The sequence below is a fragment of the Babylonia areolata genome, chromosome 24 (genome assembly GCF_041734735.1).
Source record: "Babylonia areolata isolate BAREFJ2019XMU chromosome 24, ASM4173473v1, whole genome shotgun sequence".
NCBI lineage: Eukaryota > Metazoa > Mollusca > Gastropoda > Neogastropoda > Buccinidae > Babylonia > Babylonia areolata.
The window spans coordinates 54,535,536-54,555,535 of record NC_134899.1 but is presented as its reverse complement, the minus strand read 5'-3'; the positions used below and the strand labels follow the sequence as shown (position 1 = coordinate 54,555,535).

The following is a 20,000-nucleotide window of genomic DNA, read 5'->3' as shown; positions in this document are numbered from 1 at the left end:
TCTTTGATGTTTGACTTGTTGCTTGTGATGCTTGGAACTTTGGTTTATTGTTGAGCCTGAAAGACTAGCGCTCAGACCACCTGACTCAATGTTCAGTGTTCCTGCTTGACCTGAATGAGGGAGCTCCACTTCCTGGTCAGGTGCTGTCTCCAGTAGACCACCAGTGGAAGACTGGTTGGAAGAAGGTGGAAGACTGAAGTGGGAGAAGGTGGAAGGCTGAAAAAGGTTGGAAATGTCAAGTTAGTTGTGCCATAATCTGTGGAACCAAAAAGCGTTTTTTCAGATATTTTTTTTTCTCAGTGCTGAACTGATGTCAGCCTGTTTAACTTTAAGGTGGACAGTGCTTTCCTTGATTTGCAAGATGATCTTGTGCATTGAAAAATGTGATCACTTTTATGAAAAATCACCACCAACATTAATGTTTAAATGTTTATATTGACCTGTGGTTTGTATGATATTGAATCCACATGAACATGAATATCAGCATCTTTCTGGTGAAGATGACTACTTTTTGTTGTTGTTGTTGTTGATAGAAGTGGACATTTATTGTTAAATCTTCACTGGATGTATATAAATTAATGTTTTCAGTGGTAGGCCCATTTTATATGTGTGGTGTTCTCAGTGCTACAAACACACACACACACACACACACACACACACACACACACACACACACACACACACACACACACACACACACACACACAGTGTTTCCTTTTCTATCTTTCTCCTGTCTTCTTTTCCTGGTCGTTCTGCCATCTCCCTGTTCAGTACACACGGTCCCTTCACTTTCTCCCCACACAGTCTCCCTTCACATCCCTGGAGATGCTGGTCACACTGTGTCAGGGGATGATGGACTATCAGGATGATGGTCACACTGTGTCAGGGGATGATGGACTATCAGGATGATGGTCACACTGTGTCAGGGGATGATGGACTATCAGGATGATGGTCAGACTGTGTCAGGGGATGATGGACTATCAGGATGATGGTCACACTGTGTCAGGGGATGATGGACTATCAGGATGATGGTCAGACTGTGTCAGGGGATGATGGACTATCAGGATGATGGTCACACTGTGTCAGGGGATGATGGACTATCAGGATGATGGTCAGACTGTGTCAGGGGATGATGGACTATCAGGATGATGGTCACACTGTGTCAGGGGATGATGGACTATCAGGATGATGGTCACACTGTGTCAGGGGATGATGGACTATCAGGATGATGGTCACACTGTGTCAGGGGATGATGGACTATCAGGATGATGGTCACACTGTGTCAGGGGATGATGGACTATCAGGATGATGGTCACACTGTGTCAGGGGATGATGGACTATCAGGATGATGGTCACACTGTGTCAGGGGATGATGGACTATCAGGATGATGGTCAGACTGTGTCAGGAGATGATGGACTATCAGGATGATGGTCAGACTGTGTCAGGAGATGATGGACTATCAGGATGATGGTCACACTGTGTCAGGGGATGATGGACTATCAGGATGATGGTCACACTGTGTCAGGGGATGATGGACTATCAGGATGATGGTCAGACTGTGTCAGGGGATGATGGACTATCAGGATGATGGTCACACTGTGGCAGGGGATGATGGACTATCAGGATGATGGTCAGACTGTGGCAGGGGATGATGGACTATCAGGATGATGGTCACACTGTGTCATGGGATGATGGACTATCAGGATGATGGTCACACTGTGTCAGGGGATGATGGACTATCAGGATGATGGTCAGACTGTGTCAGGGGATGATGGACTATCAGGATGATGGTCACACTGTGTCAGGGGATGATGGACTATCAGGATGATGGTCACACTGTGTCAGGGGATGATGGACTATCAGGATGATGGTCACACTGTGTCAGGGGATGATGGACTATCAGGATGATGGTCACACTGTGTCAGGGGATGATGGACTATCAGGATGATGGTCACACTGTGTCAGGGGATGATGGACTATCAGGATGATGGTCAGACTGTGTCAGGGGATGATGGACTATCAGGATGATGGTCACACTGTGTCAGGGGATGATGGACTATCAGTCGCCGTCATACAGCCGGGCAGTGTGACTCATGTTTGATATCAGTGTCCGCGACTGACTCAGCATTTCCCGTTCAGACAGTTCCTGAGTCAGTGTTGTAGGGAAAATGAGTACCACAGTCAGGGTCCTTTGTTGTTGGTGCCTGCAAGAAGTGAACAACACATGAAGGACAAGGAGAGCAGCGACAAAGAATTGACACTGGTGGTTACTTCACTGCCGGCATCAGCTGCAAAGTGTTGTTCCACAGCACCACAGTCACACAGTGAAGCTGGATGAGAACTGATTGCTGTGCACACGGAACGTTCACCATGGTGACAGCTGAGCAGAAAAGGTCACTGGTGACCGCCGGACCAGGTTCACGCAGTACACAGTGTGACTGGCTGTGGACGGGACTGGTGGATGGAAGTCTGTTTACTGACAGCTCTGTTGGATGGAGAACAGAACAGGTCAGATCCTCGTCACACATCAGATTGTCCTGAGCGGTGATGAGATTTTCTGTCAGTTGTCCTGGGAATAGACTGTGTCGTTTGACTGTTGTAAGACAGTGCCTGAAAGACAGTCACACCCTGTACTCTGACACTTTGGTATTACTTGACATGGCTGACACTGGCTGGACACTTCAGCTGTCTGTTATGTTACCAGCATGGACTTTTTTTATGTATCATGTTTTTTTAATCAGATTTTTTAACAGTGAATTTTGGTGGTTGTTTTCAAAATGTTTCTGCTGCCTTCAGCTCAGCCTGTGTGATCCCTGTTGTGGTGTGCAGTGGTGTGGTGGACTGTCTCATTTTACTGACTGTTATATCTGTTCCATGTGTGGCAGTGGTCTGTGCTTGTTTTGGGCCTGGTGCTGATGGGTTTGGGTTTAAACTGAGCTGTAAGCACTATCAACTGATTTAGATGTCCCCCTGAAATGGGGTATGGCTGTACATTTCAAAACCCACTTGTTGATGTGAGAGTTGCATGCAGCCTACAAATGCAGAAGAAGAATTCAACTGATTTCATCAGTGGTACCTATGGGGTTCAGTTTGCTTTTTAAAATCCTGCTTTAGAAATGAAGACAGTGAGCACACCATCAGTGTTATGGAATTCTGATTTTTGCTTATTTTGCTGTGTACAGATCACTATTCTGCATGTAGTTGTGTAGGTCATTAATTCATCAAGCAAACAGTGTTGGGTATAATGACTTTCCTTGAAGTACTCCCTTTAGTTGTGTTACCTCTGCAGCTGGTCCTTTGTTGGGTGTATTGTTGGTTGTTCTTGTACATTGATCTGACCACTTCAGATCAGACATGTGTGTTGGTTGTTCTTGTACATTGATCTGACCACTTCAGATCAGACATGTGTGTTGGTTGTTCTTGTACATTGATCTGACCACTTCAGATCAGACATGTGTGTTGGTTGTTCTTGTACATTGATCTGACCACTTCAGATCAGACATGTGTGTTGGTTGTTCTTGTACATTGATCTGACCACTTCAGATCAGACATGTGTCTTGGTTGTTCTTGTACATTGATCTGACCACTTCAGATCAGACATGTGTGTTGGTTGTTCTTGTACATTGATCTGACCACTTCAGATCAGACATGTGTGTTGGTTGTTCTTGTACATTGATCTGACCACTTCAGATCAGACATGTGTGTTGGTTGTTCTTGTACATTGATCTGACCACTTCAGATCAGACATGTGTGTTGGTTGTTCTTGTACATTGATCTGACCACTTCAGATCAGACATGTGTGTTGGTTGTTCTTGTACATTGATCTGACCACTTCAGATCAGACATGTGTGTTGGTTGTTCTTGTACATTGATCTGACCACTTCAGATCAGACATGTGTGTTGGTTGTTCTTGTACATTGATCTGACCACTTCAGATCAGACATGTGTGTTGGTTGTTCTTGTACATTGATCTGACCACTTCAGATCAGACATGTGTGTTGGTTGTTCTTGTACATTGATCTGACCACTTCAGATCAGACATGTGTGTTGGTTGTTCTTGTACATTGATCTGACCACTTCAGATCAGACATGTGTGTTGGTTGTTCTTGTACATTGATCTGACCACTTCAGATCAGACATGTGTGTTGGTTGTTCTTGTACATTGATCTGACCACTTCAGATCAGACATGTGTGTTGGTTGTTCTTGTACATTGATCTGACCACTTCAGATCAGACATGTGTGTTGGTTGTTCTTGTACATTGATCTGACCGCTTCAGATCAGACATGTGTGTTGGTTGTTCTTGTACATTGATCTGACCACTTCAGATCAGACATGTGTGTTGGTTGTTCTTGTACATTGATCTGACCGCTTCAGATCAGACATGTGTGTTGGTTGTTCTTGTACATTGATCTGACCACTTCAGATCAGACATGTGTGTTGGTTGTTCTTGTACATTGATCTGACCGCTTCAGATCAGACATGTGTGTTGGTTGTTCTTGTACATTGATCTGACCACTTCAGATCAGACATGTGTGTTGGTTGTTCTTGTACATTGATCTGACCGCTTCAGATCAGACATGTGTGTTGGTTGTTCTTGTACATTGATCTGACCACTTCAGATCAGACATGTGTGTTGGTTGTTCTTGTACATTGATCTGACCACTTCAGATCAGACATGTGTGTTGGTTGTTCTTGTACATTGATCTGACCACTTCAGATCAGACATGTGTGTTGGTTGTTCTTGTACATTGATCTGACCACTTCAGATCAGACATGTGTGTTGGTTGTTCTTGTACATTGATCTGACCACTTCAGATCAGACATGTGTGTTGGTTGTTCTTGTACATTGATCTGACCACTTCAGATCAGACATGTGTGTTGGTTGTTCTTGTACATTGATCTGACCACTTCAGATCAGCCATGTGTGTTGTCTATATTCTGATTATTGTTCACATGAGAGACTTAGTAGCTGTACATTTTAAAATGATTTTTATGAACAAATAACTTTATTGTGTACGCTCCCCTACCACTTTGTTTGCATGAGAGAATTGTGTCATAGATTTCAAATATTATTTAGAAAGATTTGTATGAATCAGTGACATAATTGTGTAACCTGCCTTTTAATATTGATCGTTGTTGACTTGAGAGAATTGTGCCATATATGTTTAAATGGTTTGTTCAAACCAATGACATAATTTTGTAACTTGTCCATTGAGTCTTTCACTGTCAGAAATTCCGGTGATCAGAAGTAAGACAGGGAAGATAACTCACACACTTACTAAAACACACAACACATACACAGGTGCATGCTTGCTCTGTGCAACATCCATACACACAAAAGTCAAGTCAGAACGGACCCTGGGAACATTCATTTTGATAACAGGTCTTTCAAAATTGTAGCATTTGATGTGGACAGCAGTATGAAGAGGCCAGGACGACTGATGAGGCAGGTAGAGTTTCAGTTTCTCAAGAAGGCGTCACTGTGTTCAGACAAATCCATACACTACACATCTGTTAGGCAGATGCCTGACCAGCAGCATAACCTAACGCACTAGTCAGATGTGGAGTGTATCATATACATTTATTTCTGCACCTATGAGAGTGGTCGGAATTTTGCCAGAGGACAACACTTTCCTTGCCATGGGTTCTTTTTCAGTGTGCACATGACACCTCAGTTTTTCATCTCATCTGAATGACTAAGTGTTCAGTTTGATTTTCCAGTCCAACTTGGGAGAAAGGGCAAAATATGGATTCAAACCCAGACCCTGACAGACACTGTGTTGGCAGATAATGGTCTTAGTCATTGTGCCAGCTTCATTCCAAGTGCAGTAAGCAGGGATTGCACTCCTGGCCAGTGGGTTGTCTCCCCAGGTCCGTTGTGTGAAACCTGCGTAAGTGGAGCAGGACAGGTTTGTTCATCCTGATGGTCCTTGCTGATCAACACACACACACACACACACACACACACACACATGCAAAGAGACTTCTGCTGCCTTTCTTGCTTTTTTCTTGCATCCATGTGCATAGTGTATGTATACTTGACATTTTCATCAATTTGAGGTATCCTGTGCACTTTGTGAATATACGCACATGATTTTTTTCTGTGATATATTATGCTATAATGTAGATTTTTTTCCTTCTAATGCTATGTGGATATTCACTTGTGTACAGTGATCTTTTTGTCATTTATTTGCCATATTTAGCTTCTTTTTTAAGCCATGATACATTACGGTTTTGTGAATATATAGATGTAGACATAGTGCTTTTGTAATATATTTTGTCACAACATGGAGTATAATACAAACTCCTCCTTTTTGTCACAACTTGGACCTTTTTGTTTGAATATTTCTTTGTTCTCTCTCTCTCTCTCTCTCTCTCTCTCTCTCTCTCTCTCTCTCTCTCCGTCTCTCTCCCCACCTCTCTCTCTCTCTCTGTCTCTGTGCATATTTGTGGTGTGTGGTGTGGTGGGAGTGTGTGAGTGGTGTGTGTGTTTGTCTGGTGTGTGTGAAGTGAGGTGTGTGTAGTGTGGTGTGGTGTGTGTGTGTCTGGTGTGTGTGAAGTGAGGTGTGTGTGTCTGGTGTGTGTGAAGTGAGGTGTGTGTAGTGTGGTGTGGTGTGTGTGTGTCTGGTGTGTGTGAAGTGAGGTGTGTGTAGTGTGGTGTGGTGCCTGTGTAGTGTGGTTTGATGTGGTGTGTGTGCTATGTGTGCATGATGTATTCACAATAACCTGTACACAGGTAAGCACTTAGAGCTGGGCCAGGAGAACAAACAAGATGATCAAGCCATGTAATTTGTTTCCAGCTCTTGTGATGAAAATAAACACACACAGAAGATCTGTCAGACACCCAATAAGTGACCTGGATCTTGGTACACCCTCTGTTGCTACGACGGACAGAATGACAGACAGACGGATGAATGATGACAAAAAATACCATGAAACTGTCAGCCGTCTGCACCAGTCGGAACAAGCATAATCCACAGGAAATTATAGACATGTATTCAGAAAATCAAACCAAAAATAGTTATGGTTATTTACGAGTATGAACACAAAATTCCACACAAATGATCAACACTGTCGCGACTACCACTCTCACCATTGTGGTAGCTTGGGTGGTGCCCACCACTGTGTCCCAGCTGCTGACTGGTCTCTGTCATCCTGCTGTACTCTGTGACTCTGGGAGGGCTGTGTGCTGCTTCAGCTCTGACCACCTTACCCACTGGTCCTGATGGTGACGCCAGCATGAGACAGGGTTGAGAAATGGTGGGATGTGAAGTGACACCAGCATGAGGCAGGGTTGAGAAATGGTGGGATGTGAAGTGACACCAGCATGAGGCAGGGTTGAGAAATGGTGGGATGTGAAGTGACACCAGCATGAGGCAGAGTTGAGAAATGGTGGGATGTGAAGTGACGTCAGCATGACAGGGTTGAGAAATGGTGGGATGTGAAGTGACGCCAGCATGAGACAGGGTTGAGAAATGGTGGGATGTGAAGTGACACCAGCATGAGACAGGGTTGAGAAATGGTGGGATGTGAAGTGACACCAGCATGAGACAGGGTTGAGAAATGGTGGGATGTGAAGTGACGTCAGCATGAGACAGGGTTGAGAAATGGTGGGATGTGAAGTGACGTCAGCATGAGACAGGGTTGAGAAATGGTGGGGTGTGAAGTGACACCAGCATGAGACAGGGTTGAGAAATGGTGGGATGTGAAGTGACGTCAGCATGAGACAGGGTTGAGAAATGGTGGGATGTGAAGTGACGCCAGCATGAGACAGGGTTGAGAAATGGTGGGATGTGAAGTGACACCAGCATGAGACAGGGTTGAGAAATGGTGGGATGTGAAGTGACACCAGCATGAGACAGGGTTGAGAAATGGTGGGATGTGAAGTGACACCAGCATGAGACAGTGTTGAGAAATGGTGGGATGTGAGGTGACGCCATCATGAGACAGGGTTGAGAAATGGTGGGATGTGAAGTGACACCAGCATGAGACAGGGTTGAGAAATGGTGGGATGTGAAGTGACGCCAGCATGAGACAGGGTTGAGAAATGGTGGGATGTGAAGTGACACCAGCATGAGACAGGGCTGAGAAATGGTGGGATGTGAAGTGACACCAGCATGAGACAGGGTTGAGAAATGGTGGGATGTGAAGTGACACCAGCATGAGACAGGGTTGAGAAATGGTGGGATGTGAAGTGACGCCAGCATGAGACAGGGTTGAGAAATGGTGGGATGTGAAGTGACACCAGCATGAGACAGGGTTGAGAAATGGTGGGATGTGAAGTGACACCAGCATGAGACAGGGTTGAGAAATGGTGGGGTGTGAAGGGGAACGGGTGTGGAATAAAGAGGTACAGGGGACAGGCCAGACAGTAGAAAGGACAGTCACTCTCACTCTGTCTTTGTACCACAGCAGTGTCAGTGTGATTTGAATCAGGTGTTTTTAGAGCACACCTAACAGCACACATCCACAAGTCAGACAGGTATCTCTCCACACTCTTCATGGGATAGGGAAGAACCAACTGATCACACCAGTTTTATGCATCAATAGCTTAGTGGTTAAAACTTAGGACTTTCAATCTCAGGGCCCTGGGTTCGAATCTCGGTAACGGCTCCTGATGGGTAAAGGGTGTAGATTTTTTCCGATCTCCTAGGTCAACATATATATGTGCAGACCTGCTAGTGCCTAAACCCCCTGTGTGTGTATGCACATGCAGAAGATCAAATGCATACGTTAAACATCCTGTAATTCTTGTTGGTGTTTGGTGGGTTATAGAAACAAGAACATACCCAACATGCACACTCCAGAAAATGGAGAATGGCTGCCTAAACAAAAACGGTCATGCATATAAAATGTTACATGTCTGAGTGTGTAGGAGTGTGTACATGTGCCTGAAATCTGATTGAATGACAGGAAACGAATGATGAGCACCGAATGAAATCCAGTCGGCTGTACCCAGGTAGGCAGCCGGTCATGCAAATGACCCCGAGTTTGTAAAGCGCTAAGAGCTTGGTCTCCGATAGGTGCTGTATAAGCATCCATGTCCAATTAAATCCAATCAATTCCCTCCTTAAACATGCTGTAGGTATTGACCATATTAAAACTGTCTCAGTCTCCATTTCTGGCAGTTATGGGATAGGGCCTGTGTTTCAGCAAAGCTCCTCTCTGTCCACTCAGTGATGTTGTCTGTCCACTTCTTTCACTGTCTGCCTCGTCTCCTGTTTCCACTGCACTGTTCCCTGAAGGATGGTCTTGGTGGTGAGATTAAAAAATGTCGTTTAAAAAAAAATCCCACAAAAATACTGCATCAGCCTCCTCCCTCAGTGCAGCAGATTATCCACCCATGAAGTTAGCTGCTGATGAACAAGAAGAAATTTGCTGCCTTGTCTCAGATTATCAAAAATACTTATTTGATTTTGATCAAGTAATGTAACTCAAGGTGAATTGTGCACCCTGAATAGGTGTGCATATGTGTGGTATGCTTGATATGTTTTATCAGTGTTCTTTTTTTCCCCTCACACATGCACTGAAGAGCAAAAACATTCAAACTTATTTTATTGATATGAATAAAACAACGTACGCCATTGTTTATTAATTTGACAGTTTGCAGTTAAAGGGGAAAATACTCTTGTGCTGATGAAAACTTTGGAAACCTGCTGAGTTTTCTCCCCTTGTTTAATCAAGATAATTATTTCAAAATAAATAACGTGTAAAGTGGAAACAGGAACTACGTTCTAGACCTAGTAAATGGGAAAAAAACTGCGAAGAAGAATTTTGGCAAACACATGTTAAATCTCGAAAGCACACCACCACATCTCAAAACTGTGTCACGTGATTGAAATCGAAACTAGCAGAACGAACCCGGAAGTTTTGAAAATGGCGACTGGAAGGATTGAGGAAGACACAACGTGCAGTGTATGCTTTGAACGATTTGAAGGACGTCGACCCAAAATCTTACCGTGTAAACACACGTTCTGCCTTCCATGTTTAAAGGATTTAGTGGACAGAGAAAGTGAGGTAAGGCAGCGATTACGATGATTGTGTTGATTATCGGATGACCAGGACTCTCCATTCAGTGTCAGCCCCTTTAGACTGAGGGGTCTGCTGCCGTTGGGGAAAGGTGGGGTGGGGCCGGGGATTGTTCGCTGTCGCAGTGTTGTCCGTTTCTTTCTTCTTTTTTTTTCATTTCTCACTCTCAATAGAAAGAAAAGCACATGCGAAAATGTTTGCAAGCACTTTTCCCACCTCGAAACCATATCACGTGACAGAAACCGAAACTGAAAATCTGATAAAAGCAGGAAACGACACGGAAGCAAATAAAATTCATCATCATCTTCATCATCATCATCATCATCATCATCTTCATCATCATCATCATCTTCATCATCATCATCATCATCATCACAGCCATCTTCTTCTTCTGAACAGTTATGCAGTGGAAGAAGTATGAGTAAATCATGTGGACCTAAAAGCCTTTCAAACGTCCCTGTCATTAAAAAATTTTTTTTTATAGAAGACCAGTTATACATTTCTTGGGGGTTGCAGCAAAGTTCAGTTACGTTTTATCATCAAAACTTAATTCAAGAACATCCGTCCCACTACAAGATTGACAATCCTCCACAGATATCACCATGGAGTGGCTGCCATCAGCACCTCCTTCAAACCAGTCTCTGACCCACCAGTAGGTCTGTCTGTCAGTCTCTCCAGGCAGCAGACCTTTTCCCTGCCATGAAATTGGAGGAGTTCTTTTTCCCTCACATAATCAGCCAGTGGAACCTGCCTCATCTGGAGACACAGACAGTAACATCAGTCTCAGTGGAAGCCATCAACTTCCAGACATAACCTGCCCCACTCCTCTTCCCTGTCTCCCCCACTGCCCACCCATAACACCTCACCCTGTCTCCCCCCACCCATAACACCTCACCCTGTCTCCCCCACTGCCCACCCATAACACCTCACCCTGTCTCCCCCACCCATAACACCTCACCCTGTCTCCCCCACCCATAACACCTCACCCTGTCTCCCCCACCCATAACACCTCACCCTGTCTCCCCCACTGCCCACCCATAACACCTCACCCTGTCTCCCCCACTGCCCACCCATAACACCTCACCCTGTCTCCCCCACTGCCCACCCATAACACCTCACCCTGTCTCCCCCACTGCCCACCCATAACACCTCACCCTGTCTCCCCCACCCATAACACCTCACCCTGTCTCCCCCACCCATAACACCTCACCCTGTCTCCCCCACCCATAACACCTCACCCTGTCTCCCCCACTGCCCACCCATAACACCTCACCCTGTCTCCCCCACCCATAACACCTCACCCTGTCTCCCCCACTCCCCACCCATAACACCTCACCCTGTCTCCCCCACTGCCCACCCATAACACCTCACCCTGTCTCCCCCACCCATAACACCTCACCCTGTCTCCCCCACTGCCCACCCATAACACCTCACCCTGTCTCCCCCACCCATAACACCTCACCCTGTCTCCCCCACCCATAACACCTCACCCTGTCTCCCCCACCCATAACACCTCACCCTGTCTCCCCCACTGCCCACCCATAACACCTCACCCTGTCTCCCCCACTGCCCACCCATAACACCTCACCCTGTCTCCCCCACTGCCCACCCATAACACCTCACCCTGTCTCCCCCACTGCCCACCCATAACACCTCACCCTGTCTCCCCCACTGCCCACCCATAACACCTCACCCTGTCTCCCCCACTGCCCACCCATAACACCTCACCCTGTCTCCCCCACCCATAACACCTCACCCTGTCTCCCCCACTGCCCACCCATAACACCTCACCCTGTCTCCCCCACCCATAACACCTCACCCTGTCTCCCCCACTCATAACACCTCACCCTGTCTCCCCCACTGCCCACCCATAACACCTCACCCTGTCTCCCCCACCCATAACATCTCACCCTGTCTCCCCCACTGCCCACCCATAACACCTCACCCTGTCTCCCCCACTGCCCACCCATAACACCTCACCCTGTCTCCCCCACCCATAACATCTCACCCTGTCTCCCCCACTGCCCACCCATAACACCTCACCCTGTCTCCCCCACTGCCCACCCATAACACCTCACCCTGTCTCCCCCACTGCCCACCCATAACACCTCACCCTGTCTCCCCCACTGCCCACCCATAACACCTCACCCTGTCTCCCCCACTGCCCACCCATAACACCTCACCCTGTCTCCCCCACTGCCCACCCATAACACCTCACCCTGTCTCCCCCACTGCCCACCCATAACACCTCACCCTGTCTCCCCCACTGCCCACCCATAACACCTCACCCTGTCTCCCCCACTGCCCACCCATAACACCTCACCCTGTCTCCCCCACCCATAACACCTCACCCTGTCTCCCCCACCCATAACACCTCACCCTGTCTCCCCCACTCCCCACCCATAACACCTCACCCTGTCTCCCCCACTCATAACACCTCACCCTGTCTCCCCCACTGCCCACCCATAACACCTCACCCTGTCTCCCCCACCCATAACATCTCACCCTGTCTCCCCCACTGCCCACCCATAACACCTCACCCTGTCTCCCCCACTGCCCACCCATAACACCTCACCCTGTCTCCCCCACTGCCCACCCATAACACCTCACCCTGTCTCCCCCACTGCCCACCCATAACACCTCACCCTGTCTCCCCCACCCATAACACCTCACCCTGTCTCCCTCACCCATAACACCTCACCCTGTCTCCCCCACCCATAACACCTCACCCTGTCTCCCCCACCCATAACACCTCACCCTGTCTCCCCCACCCATAACACCTCACCCTGTCTCCCCCACCCATAACACCTCACCCTGTCTCCCCCACCCATAACACCTCACCCTGTCTCCCTCACCCATAACACCTCACCCTGTCTCCCCCACTGCCCACCCATAACACCTCACCCTGTCTCCCTCACCCATAACACCTCACCCTGTCTCCCCCACCCATAACACCTCACCCTGTCTCCCCCACCCATAACACCTCACCCTGTCTCCCCCACCCATAACACCTCACCCTGTCTCCCCCACCCATAACACCTCACCCTGTCTCCCCCACCCATAACACCTCACCCTGTCTCCCCCACTGCCCACCCATAACACCTCACCCTGTCTCCCCCACCCATAACACCTCACCCTGTCTCCCCCACCCATAACACCTCACCCTGTCTCCCTCACCCATAACACCTCACCCTGTCTCCCCCACTGCCCACCCATAACACCTCACCCTGTCTCCCTCACCCATAACACCTCACCCTGTCTCCCCCACTCCCCACCCATAACACCTCACCCTGTCTCCCCCACCCATAACACCTCACCCTGTCTCCCCCACTCCCCACCCATAACACCTCACCCTGTCCCATCCAGTTTTCCAAATCACAACCCCCCTTCTAAACACACACATTTGATAGCTATCATCTGGGCAGCAAGAGGGACCCCAACACAGTCCAGTCTTCATGTAGAATTCCCCTTTCAAGCATGTTATCATCATCATCATCATCATCATCATCATCATCATCATAGGGGACATCTAAAGGAGAAGACACAGTTTTGTTTGCTTTTGTTAAGAATATGTTCAATGTATTTACATGTTTCTATGATTTTTGGTTGCAAATTATACTCTGTAGCATATATTTACATGTGTGTGTGTGTGTGTGTGTGTGTGTGTGTGTGTCAATTTGAAATGCTGGTGTGGAATGCTTGAAAACTGTTTTCCCTTGTGAATGTCTAATGTTGTGACACTTTTCAGTAAAGGGAATGGGAAATGTGTTTCAGTCGATGCCCCCTTTGCTGTCATACATTTAAAAGTTTAAATTTGATTGCCTTTCCTGCGCCTTCAATTAGTGCACTACAGAAAATACTGTGAATATAGATATCTGAAGCTATAAGCATACGACATATTGATTGATTGAATGAATACTTATATAGCACCTATCCTCGGTCAGAGACCAAGCTGTAAGCACTTTACAAACACGGGGTCATTTTGTACAGCAGGCTGCCTGCCTGGGTAGAGCCGACTTACAGCTGCCGTTGGGCGTGCATCATTCGTTTCCTGTGTCATTCAATCACATTTCAGGCACACACATAAACACTCAGACAACATGTAACATTTAACATTTTACGTGTGTGACCCTTCTGTTTATTTGCCCCGCCATGTAGACAGCCATACTCTGTTTTCCTGGGTGTGTATGCTGGGTATGTTCTTGTTTGCATAACCCACCGAACGCTGACATGGATTACAGGATCTTTAACATGTGTATTTGATCTTCTGCATGCGTATATACTTGAAGGGGGTTCAGGCACTAGCAGGTCTGCACATATGTTGACCTGGGAGATCGGAAAAATATCCACCCTTTTACCCACCAGGTGCCACCGAGATGTCTCTGCATTCTGTCAGTAACTTTGTTGCTGTCTGTTGTACATGCTCAACAGCAGTTGACTGGCATTTGAACAGAGGAAATCTAACATCATTACCATATTCTACATGAGGTCCCGTAGAAACTTTATTCACCACTTTGTACAATCAAAATATCCTCATTAATAAAAGTATGAAATCTCTTGAACAGACCAAGCATCCTGTTGCACAGGTGTTACTAAAAACTGTAAACATTGTGGAAACTAGAATGTACAGAGTACAGTCTGATAGAAAATATCATGGTGAAAGTTAGAACAGGTATTTTCCAAAAGATTACAGGTCAAAATAGGGCAGACAGTGTGTGAACTTTACGGCACAAGACAGATTATTGGGAAGATGTGAGAGCTGACCATGTTGTGCACAGAGTGGATCCAGAATCACAGGCAGTGTTGACACTGTCCTTGACTGTCATGTGTGGCTGTGTGTTTCAGACATGTGGCACTGGTGGACAAGACTGGGAAGAGGAAGGAGAGAGGTCAGCCAGAAGTCTGACGTGCCCCACCTGTCGTCGTGTCATTCCTGTCCCTGCTGGGGGTGTGACGGAATTCCAGGTAGACTGTTCTGACTGCAGGTGACAGGGTGGGAGTGTGATGGAATTCCAGGTAGACTGTTCTGACTGCAGGTGACAGGGTGGGAGTGTGATGGAATTCCAGGTAGACTGTTCTGACTGCAGGTGACAGGGTAGGGGTGTGATGGAATTCCAGGTAGACTGTTCTGACTGCAGGTGACAGGGTGGGGGTGTGATGGAATTGCAGGTAGACTGTTCTGACTGCAGGTGACAGGGTGGGGGTGTGACGGAATTGCAGGTAGACTGTTCTGACTGCAGGTGACAGGGTGGGGGTGTGATGGAATTCCAGGTAGACTGTTCTGACTGCAGGTGACAGGGTGGGGGTGTGATGGAATTCCAGGTAGATTGTTCTGACTGCAGGTGACAGGGTGGGGGTGTGATGGAATTGCAGGTAGACTGTTCTGACTGCAGGTGACAGGGTGGGGGTGTGATGGAATTGCAGGTAGACTGTTCTGACTGCAGGTGACAGGGTGGTGGTGTGATGGAATTGCAGGTAGACTGTTCTGACTGCAGGTGACAGGGTGGGGGGAAGGGTGGTGGTGGTGGTGATGAATGGAGAGAGTTTGATATATTTTACTTTTATTGTGTTTCTCTCATCCCTTTTGTTTTGGATGAAAAGACAAACAGATCAGTTTTTATCTGAGAGAAAAATAAATCACCTTGCTGTACACAGTACTGTTTGTTGACGATGTTGTTTTCTTGCAGAAACATGGAAGTGAGTGTAAATGAATCACAGTTCATGGAACATTTTAAAAGTTACAGAATATAATGCTGAATAGAACAAGACAGTTTGTATTTGATTGAAATGTATTGTATTGCTTTTTTGCCACAGATTTCTCTGTGTGAAATTCAGGCTGCTCTCTCCAGGTGGAGTGTGCCACTACAGTGAGAACACCACTCCCTTTTGTTTTTCTGATTGTGTTTCTGCATGCAGGTGTATTTGTTTCCTATCAAAGTGGATTTTTCTACAGAATTTTGTCAAAGAGAACCCTTTGTGATGGTTTATGTATCTGTGTGTTTCATACACACTATAAAAATTATGTGTGTGTTTGTGTTTTCTGGTCTGCAGACAAACTTTAACCTGGACACTGACTGCAGAAAGGAAGATCCCCTACCTGTGCTGTGCGATGTGTGTGTTGGAGATCAGAAAGCCCAGTTCCAGTGCAGAAAATGCCAGAAAAACTTCTGCTCCAAGTGTCAGTTTTACCATGACATGTTCTGCCAGGGACCTCAGGTGACAGTGCTGCAGGACCCCTCAGACACAACCAGCTCAGCACAGAGCCCAACAAGCTGTCAGGTGGAGGAGCAGCTGAAGATGGTTGACGACGCCTTGAAGAAACTGACAGAAGAAGAGTGTCAGCTGAACCAGGAGAGAAGAGCCGTGGACAACAGCATCAACGTTCGCTACACCACTCTGCTGCGCCATGCTGCCGATGCACGTGACGCCTGTCTGGTCAGTCTGAGAGATGAGTGTGAAGCTATGACTGAGCAGCTTCACTCCAGCATGACAGAAGCGCGGCAAACACGGGACACGCTTCAGCAACAACTGTCACCGTCACAGCCAGCTCCTGTGTCAGCGGCCCAGCTGAGAGCGGCACTGTTCCTGCAGGGAGAAGCTCAGATGATCCTGAACAGGAAGCTGGACAGCACTGCACTGCTCAGACATGAGGTGGAAGACAACACTCCCCTGATGATCAACACTCTGCAGTCGTTAATGGGGAAAGTCGTCAGGACCACCCAGTCTTCAGACCCTGCCCACAGCAAGGCAGCTTCAGGATCACGGGGCTTTCAGGCTGACCCAGGAACTGCGTCATCAGTGGGGACACATCCAAGGAGCCTGGATGATCTGTACGAGAAGTTTGAAGATTTGGTGGGTCGGGTCACCTCGCTGCAGTCTAGCAACACTCTGCTTACACAAAACGTAACGCAGCTGAGTAACGCCAACAGCAAGCTGTCATCAGAGCAAAGCGCTGTGCAAAGAGAAGTGACCACTGTGAAAGACCAGAACATGAAACTGACCAGTGACCAGGTGGTCCTGCAGATAGAGATGGCAGCCCTGAGAGATAAAAACGTCATTGTTCACCAGGACCTGGCTGGGCTGACAGCAGAAAAGGACAAAGTGAGTGCAGACCTGGCCAAGCTTCACAATGACGTGGTCTCCATGCAGACACAGGTTTCCATGCAGCAGACGGACATCATCCAACTGAAGGCTGATCATGGTGCTGTTGACTCCAAGCTCACCACTGTCCAGACAGACATCACAGCTTTACAGGCAGACAGCGCCATTGTAAAGAATGATGTCAGCCAGCTGAAGACCGACTGCAGTGAGCTGAAGTCTGACATGGCCAAGGTCCACAAGAGCATTTCTGATCTTGAGGGAGACCACTCTGCCCTGCAAACTGACATGACAGCATCCAAAAACCAGGTTGTCTCCCTGGAGCTGAAGATGAAGTCAGTCCAGGATTCACTGCAAGACAACATGAAGACACTGACTGCTGTGGAAACCCGGTGTGGTGAGTGACACTGGCTGTCAGTATCTGTGTCCATGTCTCTGTCTGTGTCTTTATCTGTGGTGGTGATTCTTCATGTCCAAGAACACTATTGTTGAGAGACTCACTTAGTGTATGGACTTGGTCACTTCTTTCCAGATGTGGAGACCACTATGGGGACAGTTGGAATCTGTTGTTGACACTGATGTTGATGTTGATGCTGCCCTGTGGCAGTGCATGGTGGAAGCTTGTCAAGTGAGGGTTGACCAGTGTGGGCGGTCAGCAGCTGCATCTTCCAGTTCCTGTGACTGGAGGTTGCAACACCGGAGGTTGGTGTTGACGGTGTCTTTCTACCGTTTGTGTGGTCGGCCCCAGCTTCTGTTCCCAGTGGCAAGCTGTCCATGCACAACAGAAGTGTTGAGGACATGTGGTACTGCTCCATCCTGATGACATGTCCCACCCACCAGAGCTGTGCCTTGATGAGCATTGCTTCAGTGCTGGTGGAGTCTGCTGTGTCCAGGACTTGAAGGACTTTCTCGTGTACTTTTGGATCCAAAGGAAATAAGTTATGCGCAGTCTGTTCCAGTCATTCTTACCAGCTATCATCTCCATGCCAGAGTCCTCCCTGCCAGCTGAAACCAAGGAGCAAAAGGGAAAAGTCAGTGTGAAAGAAAGACGTGGAAAGAAACTGAAGTCTGACAGTCACTGTGGTAAGAGATGGACAAGAGAAAAGCAAAGGAAGAAGTTGAAAGGTGCTCCGCTTCCCTCCACCTGTGATGTGGTTTGCATTGATGGTTGTGCAGTGCTGAAATCTGTGTGTCTTACTGGCCAGTGCCTGTGTGTGTGTGTGTGTGTGTGTGTGTGTGTGTGTGTGTGTGTGTGTGTGTGCTGCAGGTGATTGTGTCCTGTTTTCAGGCAGAAGATGTTGACCTGTTCCTCTGGTCCCAACAGATGAGGGTTGTGTTGAGGGCTGTGACAGGGGTGTGGCAGCTGTCATCTCCCCTTGAGGTGTGCCTTGATGATAGTGTGGGCGTCACCAAGGGACAGCAGGCTGTGGGTCTGCTGACTGTGTGCTGCTTCCTTGGCCAGTGTGTCTGCTGTGTTGCTGCCTGTCATTCTGCAGTGTGCTGGTACCCAGTGTAGCACGGCTTTGAGTACAGCGGTCACAAGGGCAGTGAGGGCTGCAAGGGGAGGACTCCGCTCCTTGTTGTGGGAGTTGTCAGGGGCTGGGAGTGCAGAGAGAGTGTCAGAGAACAGAACCACCTGTCCTGTTGTCCTTGCTGAGCTGTGCCACAGTGCTGTGACCACTTGACACAGTCACAGGGTTTCTGTCTGGGCAAGGAAGTTGGTGGGCTACCTGCCTGTTGGAACACCCAGGTGTTCATCACCAACATTTGATGAAGCTCAGAGGATGCTCTCCTCCAGAAGTGAGGTACAGGGTCTGGTTGGAACCCCAAAGTGATGGCCATGTCATCCTGGGAGGACAGAGGTTTGGATGATTCTGATGTTACTGATGCTGAATTAGGAATGTCAGAACATCATGCTGCAGTGTGTGACCATAGTCAAAGGAGATCACAATAGGAAAGTCTGTCTTGTCCACCTGCATTAAAAGCACTTTCTCACAAATGTTGCACAAGTTTCAATGTGGACTGGGTTGATGATGCAGAGTAAGTAAGCAAAAACATCTGTTCAATTAACATGTTTTTACCTTGACTGGAATCAAGATGATGGTAGCAGAAGAAGTGACACAATTGTAGTGTTTTATATTTTAGATAAAATGCACTGGATAGATTTGATGGAATATGTGTGTGTGTTTGTGTGTGTGTATATATGTGTGACTTTGTGTGTGTGACTTTTTGTGTGTATGTGTCTTGTGTGTGTGTGTGTGTGTGTGTGTGTGTGTGTACATCTGTGTGTTGTGTGTGTGTGTGTGTGTTTCTTTCTTTAGTTGAGGTCTTTTGACTGATAGGTGATGTTTGTGCATGCACATTGGGAGTGGTTTGGTGGGGTGATGGGAAGAAGTGGTGAGATAACTGAGACAGGAAAAAGGATACAGTAAGTGACATGTGTGTGTGTGTGTGTGTGCGTGTGTGTGCGTGTGTGTGTGTGTGTGTATGTGGATGATTGTGTGTGTATGTGTGTGCATGTGTCTGTGTATATGTGTGAGAGAGAGAGACAGACAGAGAGAGAGAGAGAGAACACTGAACACTTTAATGTCAATAGCTTTACAGCCCTAATGACATGGGGGTTCATAATACAAATGAGAGAGAGAGAGAGAGAGAGAGAGAGAGAACACTAGACACTTTAATATCAATAGCTTTACAGCCCTAATGACATGGGGGTTCATAATACAAATGAGAGAGAGAGAGAAATTGTTCTCTTCCTCTGTGCATGTACACAACTCATTAACTGTAGAAAAACAAATTGTGCTGATATAATGTTTTATAGACCTTACATCCTAGCCACCTCTAGAAATACATGATGCTTCTTTAATGAC

General features: G+C 47.2%; 2 protein-coding genes across 3 annotated transcripts in view; both read left to right on the top strand.

The window, feature by feature from the left end:
- LOC143299244 (uncharacterized) overlaps nucleotides 1-2,047 on the top strand; it is a 9,769-nt gene extending 7,722 nt beyond the window's left edge. For both annotated transcript variants that reach the window (XM_076612456.1, XM_076612455.1), the window contains exon 3: nucleotides 1-2,047. This exon is cut by the window's left edge. The gene's annotated coding sequence lies outside the window, so the exon portion shown is untranslated.
- Nucleotides 2,048-9,861: 7,814 nt separating this feature from the next.
- LOC143299038 (uncharacterized) overlaps nucleotides 9,862-20,000 on the top strand; it is an 11,717-nt gene continuing 1,578 nt past the window's right edge. Inside the window, exons 1-3 of the mRNA XM_076612128.1 lie at nucleotides 9,862-10,020; nucleotides 14,878-14,997; nucleotides 16,084-17,527. Coding sequence (XP_076468243.1) covers nucleotides 9,880-10,020; nucleotides 14,878-14,997; nucleotides 16,084-17,527 — 1,705 coding nt within the window. The 5' untranslated portion in view covers nucleotides 9,862-9,879. The remainder of the gene's footprint in view (nucleotides 10,021-14,877; nucleotides 14,998-16,083; nucleotides 17,528-20,000) is intronic.